The sequence below is a fragment of the Oryctolagus cuniculus genome, chromosome Y (genome assembly GCF_051225735.1).
Source record: "Oryctolagus cuniculus isolate XC-2025 breed Fujian yellow rabbit chromosome Y, ASM5122573v1, whole genome shotgun sequence".
NCBI lineage: Eukaryota > Metazoa > Chordata > Mammalia > Lagomorpha > Leporidae > Oryctolagus > Oryctolagus cuniculus.
The window spans coordinates 5014563-5026006 of NC_142889.1; the positions used below are offsets into that span (position 1 = coordinate 5014563).

Here is an 11444-nt window from a genome sequence, read left to right on the forward strand (position 1 = left end):
CAATCAGGGGCAGGCAGGGGAGCTAAGGGGGTGGGGTTCTGGCGGGAGACTGACAGGTTCCCGGTCCAGGTAGTGGCAGCAGGGGAGCTAGGGATGCGGGGTTCTGGTTGACGACGGGCAGCTTTTGGTCCGAGTCAGGAGCTGGCAGGGGAGCCAAGGAGGTGGGGTTCTGGCGGGAGACTGACAGGGTCCCGTCCAGTCTGGGGCAGGCAGGACCGCCAAGGGGGTGGGGTGCTGGCGGCAGAGTGACAGTTTCCCGGTGCAGTTGTGGGCCGGCAGGGGAGCTAAGGCCTTGGGGTTTGGGCGCAGACTGACAGGTTCCTAGTCCAGTCAGGGGCAGGAGGGGGAACCAAGGAGGTGGGGTTCTGGCGGGAGACTGACAGGTTGCGGGTCCATCAGGGGCAGGCAAGGGAGCTAAGAACATGGGGTTATGACTGAAGATTGACAGGGTCCGGTCTAGTAAGGCCAGGCAGGGGAACAAAGGAGATATGGTTCTGACTGCAGACTTACATGTTCCTGGTCCTTATGGCCTGGCAGGGAGGCTAAGAGTGTGGGGTTCTGGCCTCAGACTCACAGGTTCCTGATCCACTCATGGGCAGGCAGGGGAGCAAAAAGTTGGTGTGATGGCCACAGACAGACAGGTTTCCAGTCCCATCAGGAGCAGTCTGCAGACCTAAGGATGTGGGGTTCCTGTTACAGATTGACATGTACAGTCAATGCTACTCAGCACAGCCACAGGAAGTTGGGTTCTGGGCACAGGCTGTCAGGTCTAGGTACCATCAGGGCCACACAGGGCAGCCTCAGGGAGTGAGGTCCTGGCAGCAGACTGACAGGTTCCCGGTGAAGTCAAGGAAGTGGATTCTGGCTTCAGTACAGTAGAGATTGCTGAACAAAGTAACTCCCTGCATCCAAAGCTTCTGTGCTGTAAGCCCCCCTGTGACTCCCTGTATCCAAAGCTTCCATGTTGTATGTAACTCCGTTTTCCTGCTGATGTAGCCCTTTTTCCCTTTAAAAACTCTCCCTAAGAAAGATCGGGGCCTCACTCCTTCCTCTGCTGTGCTGGTTGGTTGGATGGGGTCCCTGTCGCGGCTTGTACTCCTGAATAAACCTTGCTTTTGCAGTTCGGTGTGATCGACACTCTGGGGGTCTCTGCAGGGATCTAATGATCTGGGCACAGCATACTTTTTGGTACCCAGCAGTTGAATTATTAATAAAGACCCTCCACGACATTGAGAAACTGAGGACTGGATGTCTTCAATGCTGAACATGATCCAAAGAAAAATTGATTCCAATTGTTCTCAAGCTTTTGAAAACATGGATATTATCCCAGACTCCTTTTATGAGGCCAGCATCACCTAATTCTAAAACCAGAAAAAGATACAATAAGGAAAGATAATTATAGAGCAATGTCTGATGAATATAGATGCAAAAGTCCTCAACAAAGTACGATATAATTAAATCCAACAATGTATCAGCAAGAATGTGCATCAGGACCAAGTCAAATTTATTCCTGGCATGCAGGAATCATTCAACTTATGAAAGTTTAGTAGAGAATGTAGCTAGAAAGAAGGGAAAACTTCTAATTTAGGCATTTTATCCATTTTATTTAACCAAAATATTTGCTGCGACAAGACTTTGCAACATGTGTATTGTGTAAATTATCTGTGAATGTTTTATTTTAACTTGTTTTGCAGGGAGGAAAACCAACATTAGGCAGAAAGTCATATTTGCATTGCTAAGAGACAAGTCCTCTTATGATGTCACAGTAACTCAGGACCATGGTGATGGTTGACATCAGCTAGTCTTGTGTAAGTCTACTAAAGCAACATTTGAGGCCTCAGTTCTCAAAACCAGGCAGAAGCCAAAGAAAAATTTATTTGAGATGGCCCAGGTTCCCTCAGAAGTTCAAGGTGTCTCTCCTCAGAGTGGAACAACTGATTCAGAAAACACCACTGAAGCTCCAGGCTGGTATCCCACAATTGATAATGACTTGGATTTAAGGTCTGTAGTTGAAGAAAATGCCTTTCAAGCTTTATCTGAAGGACCCTTGATAAAAAGACCACGCTATACACTTTGTATGTCTGACACCCCAGAAGGGAATGATTTTGTTTCTCTGACCTTTCCTGTAAAACTTTGGAAGATAGTTGAAAGTGATCAATTTAAGTCAATTTGGTGGGACGAAAATGGGACTTCTATTGTGATAAATGAAGAATACTTTAAGAAAGAAGTGTTGGAAAGAAAGACCCCTTTTAAGATATTTGAAACAGACAGCATGAAAAGTTTAGTTCGACAGCTTAACCTTTATGGATTTAGAAAAATACGACAAGATTTCCAAAGCTCTGCATCCCTGACTGACTTTCTGGAAGAAGAAAACAACATATCTGTTTTTAGCAAGGTATTCAACATATTCACTTACAACTAATGTAGGCATACCAACTAAGTTTAGTTTGTACCTCACTTAATATATTTATTTATGGAGTAAGACACAAAGTTTAAAATTAGCTGGATCAACATTAAATTTTTATGAGAAGAAAGTTTGAAATTCAAAAATATAAGCAATGTTACTAGTTATTTTGAATCTTATCAATGAGCTCCACACAAAGAAGTTAAGGTCAGTATAGTGGAACGGTTATCATATTTAAATGTTTGCTAACTTTTACATTTAGGAATAATCAAGTTTTATTTGTTGTAATTATGTTGAACCTGATATTTTAGATTTAATAATTTTATCTATTCATTTATTCATAGATTGCATATATTCATATATATTAATTTGTGACTCTTGGTTTGAAGTATCACTAAATGCTTTCTCCTTTGGTTTCAGTTACAGTTCTATCAGAATCCAAATTTTAAGCGAGGATGTCCCCAACTTCTAGTAAGAATGAAGCGCAGAGTTGGGATTAAACACACATCTCCACCATCTGCTTCTTTAGTTCACAATCTTGACAAGACATACCACAGTGCAGGCGAGTATGTGCATACTCAAAATCCTAGCTCATCTACAGAAACTAATGAAGAAAGGTTACTTTCAACTTCTACAAATTTAAATGTGCCTCCTACTAGCCACAGAATTGCTAATTCAAATGATCCAGTGACAAGTAATATTTTGACTCCATCATCAACTTTAATTGCACCATCAGGACAATTTGTAACAAATCAACATGCTCTTTTAAATCAAATGACCACTTCTCATAGGCATTCATATAGCACCTACTCTCAAGCACATGGCCATATCCTGAATGTTGTGACAACTACAACTTCTATTTCCCAATTTCAAATATTGTCTCCTGTACAGAATAATTATTTTGGACTGATGGCAAACCGTCCTGTTTTTGCACCTAGACATCCTTCTTTAGCAACAATTGTGGGTCCTTTTTCTAGCACGTTAACAGCAAGCAATCCATGGTTCACTATGCCAATGATAGCTAGTAGAACTGCTGCCTCCCCGCCAATGTCAACTAATCAACCATCCTCAATATACCAATATCCTAATTTTAACTGACCTTCGACTAAATGAAAATTAGACACGGAAAGGTGTTATGTTCATCAGTTCTGAAAAAATAACTGAAATTCTATTACTTGAACAATAAAATGACATGTTCAACTTTATGATTTTTTTTCTTTTCAAAATATAGTTTTATAGTAAATATTTTATATTGACAGGAGGCTAGTCTACTATTAGTTGTATAGTTTATGAAGTTCCAGTCATTTGATATGAAACTTCACATTGAATATTTGAAAGTTAACTTTATTTCATTTTATATTTTATAAAGAAATGTATTAATACATTGCATTCTCAGGGTCAAAGCAAATGCATTAATAATTGCTAGAACATAATTCTATTCAATTTTTTTAAGTTAGTCTTTTTTTTTGTAGCTTTTATTTAATCAATATAAATTTCCAAAGTACAGCTTATGGATTACAATGGCTTCCCCCCCATAACATCCCTCCCACCCGCAACCCTCCCCTTTCCCACTCCCTCTTCCCTTCCATTCACATCAAGATTCATTTTCGATTCTCTTTATATACAGAAGATCAGTTTAGCATACATTAAGTAAAGATTTCAGGCCAGCGCCGCGGCTCACTAGGCTAATCCTCCGCCTAGCAGCGCCGGCACACCGGGTTCTAGTCCCGGTTGGGGCGCTGGATTCTGTCCCGGTTGCCCCTCTTCCAGGCCAGCTCTCTGCTGTGGCCAGGGAGTGCAGTGGAGGATGGCCCAGGTGCTTGGGCCCTGCACCCCATGGGAGACCAGGAAAAGCACCTGGCTCCTGGCTCCTGCCATCGGATCAGCGCGGTGCGCCGGCCGCAGCGCGCCGGCCGCGGCGGCCATTGGAGGGTGAACCAACGGCAAGGGAAGACCTTTCTCTCTATCTCTCTCTCTCACTGTCCACTCTGCCTGTCAAAAAAAAAAAATTAAAAAAAAAAGATTTCAACAGTTTGCTCCCACACAGAAACATAAAGTGAAAAATACTGTTTGAGTATTAGTTATAGCATTAAATCTCAATGTACAGCACACCAAGGACAGAGATCCTACATGAGGAATAAGTGCACAGTGACTCCTGTTGTTGACTTAACAAATTGACACTCCTGTTTATGGCATCAGTAATCACCTAGGCTCTAGTCATGAGTCGCCAAGGCTATGGAAGCCTTTTGAGTTTGCCGACTTCGATCTTGTTCAGACAGGGTCATAGTCAAAGTGGAAGTTCTCTCCTCCCTTCAGAGAAAGGTACCTCCTTCTTTGATGGCCCATTCTTTCCACTGGGATCTCACTCACAGAGATCCTTCATGGAGGTCATTTTTTTTTTGCCACCGTGTCTTGGCTTTCCATGCCTGAAATACTCTCATGGGCTCTTCAGCCAGATCTGAATGCCTTAAGGGCTGATTCTGAGGCCAGAGTGCTGTTAGGACATCTGCCATTCTATGAGTCTGCTGTGTATCCCGCTTCCCACATTGGATGGTTCTCTCCCTTTTTGATTATATCAGTTAGTATTAGCAGACACTAGTCTTGTTTGTGTGATCCCTTTGACTCTTAGACCTATCAGTGTGATCAATTGTGAACTGAAATAAATCACCGGGAGTAGTGAGATGGCATTGGTACATGCCACCTTGATGGGATTGAATTGGAATCCCCTGGTATGTTTCTAACTCTACCGTTTGAGGTAAGTCAGCTTGAGCATGTCCCGAATTGCACATCTCTTCCCTCTCTTATTCCCACTCTTATGTTTAACAGGGATCACTTTTCAGTTAAGTTTCAGCACTTAAGAAGAATTGTGTGTTAATTACAGAATTCAACCAATAGTAATAGAACAAAAAAAGAAAAAATACTGAAATGGATAAAGTATTACATTGTACATCAACAGTCAGGACAAGAGCTGATCAAGTCACCGTTTCTCACAGTGTCCATTTCACTTCAACAGGTTTCCTCTTTGGTGCTCAGTCAGTTGTCACCGATCAGGGAGAACATATGATATTTGTCCCTTTGGGACTGGCCTATTTCACTCAGCATGATGTTTTCAAGGTTTCTCCATCTTGTTGCAAATGACTGGGTTTCATTGTTTTTGACTGCTGTATAGTATTCTATAGAGTACATGTCCCATAATTTCTTTATCCAGTCTACTGTTGATGGGCATTTGGGTTGGTTCCAGGTCTTAGCTATTGTGAATTGAGCTGCACTAAACATTAATGTGCAGACAGCTTGTTTGTTTGCCAATTTAATTTCCTTTGGGTAAATTCCAAGGAGTGGGATGGCTGGGTTGTATGGTAAGGTTATATTCAGGTTTCTGAGGAATCTCCAGACTGACTTCCATAGTGGCTTGACCAGTTTGCATTCCCACCAACAGGGGGTTAGTGTCCCTTTTTCCCCACATCCTCGCCAGCATCTGTTGTTGGTAGATTTCTGAATGTGAGCCATTCTAACTGGGGTGAGGTGAAACCTCATTGTGGTTTTGATTTGCATTTCCCTGAGTGCTAGTGATCCTGAACATTTAGGTTTTCTGTCTTCCTGGTTCAATTTAGGTAGATTGTATGTGTCCAGGAATCTCTCCATTTCTGATAGATTTCCCTGTTTGCTGGCATACAAGTCTGTGAGTCTAATTGGAGATCCTCTGAGAGTAATCTGACGTTTCTCTCTTGCACATTTTAGGATCTTTTCTTTATGTTTCACTGTGGTGAGTTTAATTACCACGTGTCGTGGTGAGGATCTCTTTTGGTCATGTTTATTGGGGGTTCTATGAGCTTCCTGTACTAGGATGTCTCTGTCCTTCTCCACACCCATAAAGTTCTCTGCTAGTATCTCACTAAAAAGGCCTTCTAATCCTTTCTCTCTCTCCATGCCTTCAGGAACTCCTAGAACTCGAATGTTGGTTTTTTCAATAGTATCCTGTAGATTCCCAACAATATTTTTTAGATTTCTAATTTCCTCTTCTTTTCTTTGGTTTGACTGTATGTTTTCCTGTGCTCTGTCTTCTAAGCCCAATATTCTCTCTTCTGTTTCACTGACTCTGTTTTTAAGGCTTTCTAATGTGTTTGTCATTTGATCTATTGAGCTCTTCATTTCATTTTGGTTTCGCCTCACTATCACACTTTCCTGTTCTACTAGTTTCTGTGTTTCATTTTGATTCTTCCTTAAAATTTCATTTTCATGAGAGAGATTTTCAATCCTGTCCAGTAAGGATTTCTGTAGTTCAAGGATTTGCTTTTGAAAACTTCTAAATGTTCTTATCATAAATTTTTTGAAATCTCTATCTTTCATTTCTTCTATCTCATCATCTTCATAATCTTGAATTGGGGTGTCTTGTTCATTTTGGGGGTGCCATAATGTCTTCCTTGATCTTGTTTCCTCGGTTTCTGCATTTGTTGCTTGGCATTGTGGATACTCTTTGGATGCTTCTTCCCTTGCTGTGGTGTTTTTTTCTTGTTATACTATGACTGTATTAAGTGGACTGTCTGCTTTTGATGGAGCCTTAGAGGCTTGAGATGGGTGTGGCCTGAGAGCCTGTTTGGTTCCTCAGGGTTAAGGGTATGCCAAAGGTGACACTCCCAGGTTAGGCATGGTAAATCTATCTCTTTTTTTATTTATTATTTTTTTATTCAGAAGGGAAGTAATGCTGCACAGCTAAGCAGAATTGAAGGTAGTCAGCGTCCAATCTCTGGCTCCTGTGGGTATAACATTCATCTGCTCTTTCCCAAGGACCACACAGGTAATCAGTAGAGGGATTTGTCTGTGGAGAAAATCCTGAACAATCATACAACATTGAGTGGGAGAGAGGACCATCAGTACACACGGGTTGGGAGTAGAGCCACTGATGTTAGAGTAGAGGCTGTGATTACAAAGGAATGAGGCCCCAAGTGGGCTAGACAGGGTCTAGAAGAGTTACTAGTGGAGGACCTAAGGAAGCTGCTGTCTAAGCCACAAATAAGTTCTCTGATTGAGAGGCAAATAGAACCTGACAGAAGGGGCTTGATAATCTGCTGGGCTTTATGGTCCTGTCAGTTATGAGGCCCAGACTCATCTATCTCTTTACATGGGGTACATTTTAAGAGAGGTGTGAACCTCCTTGGGGAAGGCACCCTGTTGACTTCCATTACCAGCTGGCCTGGGAGGAGAGTTGGCCAGGTAAAGGCAGATGGCATCTCCAACAGGAAATTTACAGTTCTGCCTGTAATGTTGCAGACCCTGCTTGGCCACCCCTTCAGCAGCAGTGGTCACCTTGGAAGCTGGGCTGAGTGAAAGACTTTTCAGCTTAGAGCCAATAAGATCCATGACTCTCACCTGGGTATCCTTCAACTCCAGGGCAGGTCCATTTCCAGTGATCCAACTCTTGGCTGGCAGAGCTGCCAGGGCTCTTAATGAGCTGATTTCTATTAAAGTCCAGGCTTACCTCATTGAAAGCCACTGTGGTGGGCCGGCGCCGCGGCTCACTAGGCTAATCCTTCGCCTTGCAGCACTGGAACACCGGGTTCTAGTCCTGGTCGGGGCGCCGGATTCTGTCCCAGTTGCCCCTCTTCCAGGCCAGCTCTCTGCTGTGGCCAGGGAGTGCAGTGGAGGATGGCCGAAGTGCCTGGGCCCTGCACCCCATGGGAGACCAGGAGAAGTACCTGGCTCCTGCCATTGGATCAGCGCGGTGCACCAGCCACGGCGGCCATCTTGGAGGGTGAACCAACGGCAAAAGGAAGACCTTTCTCTCTGTCTCTCTCTCTCACTGCCCACGCTGCCTGTCAAAAGAAGAAGAAGAAGAAGAAGAAGAAGAAGAAGAAGAAGAAGAAGAAGAAGAAGAAGAAGAAGAAGAAGAAGAAAGAAAGAAAGCCACTGCAGTGGACTGGCCTGTTGGGTCTCTAATGGCAGATCACTGTACAGAGCTACATTTAATAGGCCTTCCACCCATCTTTACATTGCTTCTGAAGCCTAGCTCTCTTCCTTCCAGTTTTTGTTAAACCAGGCCAGAGGATGCAAGTCAAAGGGGGTGCTCAAGTCCCATCTCAAATCTGTAATTTACAGTCTGTAATTACAGACATGTTCTGATAAAGGTTTATTTCATGCCCATGAGGAAAGCTATGTCCTTACTTTAAAACCTTTCTGGTCTGAAAGGGAGATTTTGACTGTTTACTGTGCTGATGGCAAAGTAATCCAAGCGATAAAATTATAATTTAAGCTTTAATTTTGGGTATGCTGTTACAGAATATATTTGCCATCCCTTTTATTATATGTAAAGATCAAATCGTGCATCCTAGAGAGTCCTTCAGTATAGTCAGTTTCCTACCTTGAAGAGAATAGAGAAATAAGGGAGCAAGTCCCAGATCACTTGCTGATGGTAACAATATCAAATGAAAACTTCTATACATTTTAATGATACTTGTATTTGGAAACATCTCTTAAATATCTAACATGGTATAGCTTTTTTAGCCAGTAAATTCAAGCACAAACATATAAAAATGGTGGGGGCTGGCACTGTGGCACAGTGAGTTAAAGCCTTGGCCTGCAGTGCTGGTATCCCACCAGTTCATGTCCTGGCTGCTCCTCTTCTGATCCAGCTCTCTGCTGTGGCCTGGGAAAGCAGTAGAAGTTGGCCCAAGTCCTTGGGCCCCTGCACCCACGTGGGAGACCTGGAAGAGGCTCCTGGCTCCTGGCTTTGGATGGGCGCAGCTCTGGCTGTTGCAGCCATCTGGGGAGTGATGCAGTGGGTAGAAGACCCTCTCTCTGTCACTACCTCTCTCTGTAACTCTTTCAAATAAATAAAATAAATCTTAAAAAAAAAAAAACAAAACTGTGTTAGTTTCTTTCTACCACCAAGTTTAAAACATCTGATCCAGACTCAGGTCACATGAATCAAAATGTATCTGATTAATTTAGCAGTTTAAACTTATGAGCAATCTTTTATCTATAAGCCAATTAAAACAGAGTTCTTAATCAATTATCCCATGTAGACAAACAATATGTACACACATGTAACATAACATACAAGATAGGACAATAAAGCAGCTTCAGTAATAGCTTCTTAAACTCTTTGTTTTTTAAATTACTAATTGATTCAAATTACTTTCTGCTCTAAGTAGCCTGTATTAACCATGCTTTCTCTGAATTGGAACCTGTAGTGCATTATTGGCTTCATCTGTTTACAGAACCATCCCATAGTACTGAATACAATAGAAGTAACTGGAAAAAGTCCATCAGAAGCTATGGGAGGGCAGCTAAACACAGAATCAACAATGTTTTAGTTTCATGAGCAGAAAATCTGATATATAAAACTGTGGATGACAAGACTTCAAATAGCCATGTTTAAAATTATAAACACATCAACCAACAAGAGGCACTTGCTAACTCCACACAGTATTTTCAAAAGCACCTGTAGGATTTTAGAAAGCATCTAATCCTTTTAGACCTCAGGGCCTTTCTCATTAAGATGACCATTAATTTAGTAACACAAGATCATTAAACTTTTTAACATTCAGACATTTATATCAGTAGCATTTTATATTATAAAACTTAAAATTTAGCACCACTTCACATCTTGACAGTACTTCTAATATAATCCAAATAGCCTGATTAGTTGTGTCTCTCTATGATGAGACATATGTCTTTGAAATTTCCAGGAGCACATCTGGAATTGTCAAAGTGTAAATTTTTGAAATTTTGATTTTTTGAATGACTGTCAAGGATGTCAAGAAAGCTCAAAATCTAAAATATCTGGTTGAAATAAAATTCTTTAACATCATGACATTATATAGACCAAATCTGATCCTTGTTACAAGGTGACTATTCAAATGCTTGGAAAAAAAAAAGCACATATTTAAATAACCCACAGCTCTAAATAAAAACTCAGCTATTTTTAAATAATTAGGATTTAACAGAGACATCAAGGGAACATAATAGATAGCTTTAACTCACTGCTTTAAGAATCATATCCTGGCTGGCACCGCAGCTCACTAGGCTAATCCTCCGCCTAGCGGCGCCGGCACACTGGGTTCTAGTCCCGGTCGGGGCGCCGGATTCTGTCCCGGTTGCCCCTCTTCCAGGCCAGCTCTCTGCTGTGGCCCGGGAGTGCAGTGGAGGATGGCCCAGGTGCCTGGGCCCTGCACCCCATGGGAGACCAGGTTAAGCACCTGACTCCTGCCATCGGATCAGCGTGGTGCGCTGGCCGCAGCGCGCCAACCGTGGCGGCCATTGGAGGCAAAAGGAAAACCTTTCTCTCTGTCTCTCTCACTGTCCACTCTGCCTGTCCAAAAATTAAATAAATAAAAAAAATAACTTATAAAGTGTTACTCAGGTTCTATGTCAATTTCTCCAGGTTTAACTCGTCAACTAATTTTCTACTGCCAAATTTTATGTGCCTGGAGAGCAGGCACTGGGTCTGCTTCTACACCAAAAGACAGTGTATGACATTAGAAAGATAGATCATTAATTAATGTTCAAAAATACACAAGGGTCAATGAACTCATGGGATAGTAGGACTGATGGATAGTTGGACTAGTGGGTGGATGGAAGGATAGTTGTGTGGATGAATGGGTGGTTGTATGTGAGTGGATGAATGGGTGGATAGGTAGGTGACTGGTTGTGGATGGATGGGTAGTTGTTATGTTTGGATGAGTTGGTATGTTCATGAGTGTATGAATGGGTGGATAGGTAGGTGACTGGATTCTTGGATGACTTGATCAGATGGACTGAGAAGAAGCCAAGAAGTCTAGGAGGCTTAGGATTTCATGGAGATGCTTGACAGGATTCTGTGAGAATTTTTCCTCAAGTGGCTAAATGCAGATTTTCTAATCATCACTTAATATATGCAGAGCATATGTATAGAGGGTATTATCATGATCTAAAAGGACTAGAGTAGAAATGGAAGCTTCTAGTACATGTCATAATATGACTGTATTGTAACTTCAAATGATGATCAGAGGGCCCTGGAACAACCTGTCATAAAATAGGCACATCAGATGGCTTCTGGATCTTT

The 11444-nt window shown here is 42.1% G+C and overlaps 1 protein-coding gene across 1 annotated transcript; it reads left to right on the forward strand.

The window, feature by feature from the left end:
• Positions 1 to 1882: 1882 nt before the first annotated feature.
• On the forward strand, positions 1883 to 7498 carry LOC149119138 (heat shock transcription factor, Y-linked-like). Its single transcript, XM_089325285.1, has 3 exons — positions 1883 to 2395; positions 2825 to 3328; positions 7493 to 7498. The coding sequence occupies exons 1-3, from the start codon at positions 1883 to 1885 to the stop codon at positions 7496 to 7498; spliced, it is 1023 nt and encodes a 340-aa protein (XP_089181411.1).
• Positions 7499 to 11444: the final 3946 nt, after the last annotated feature.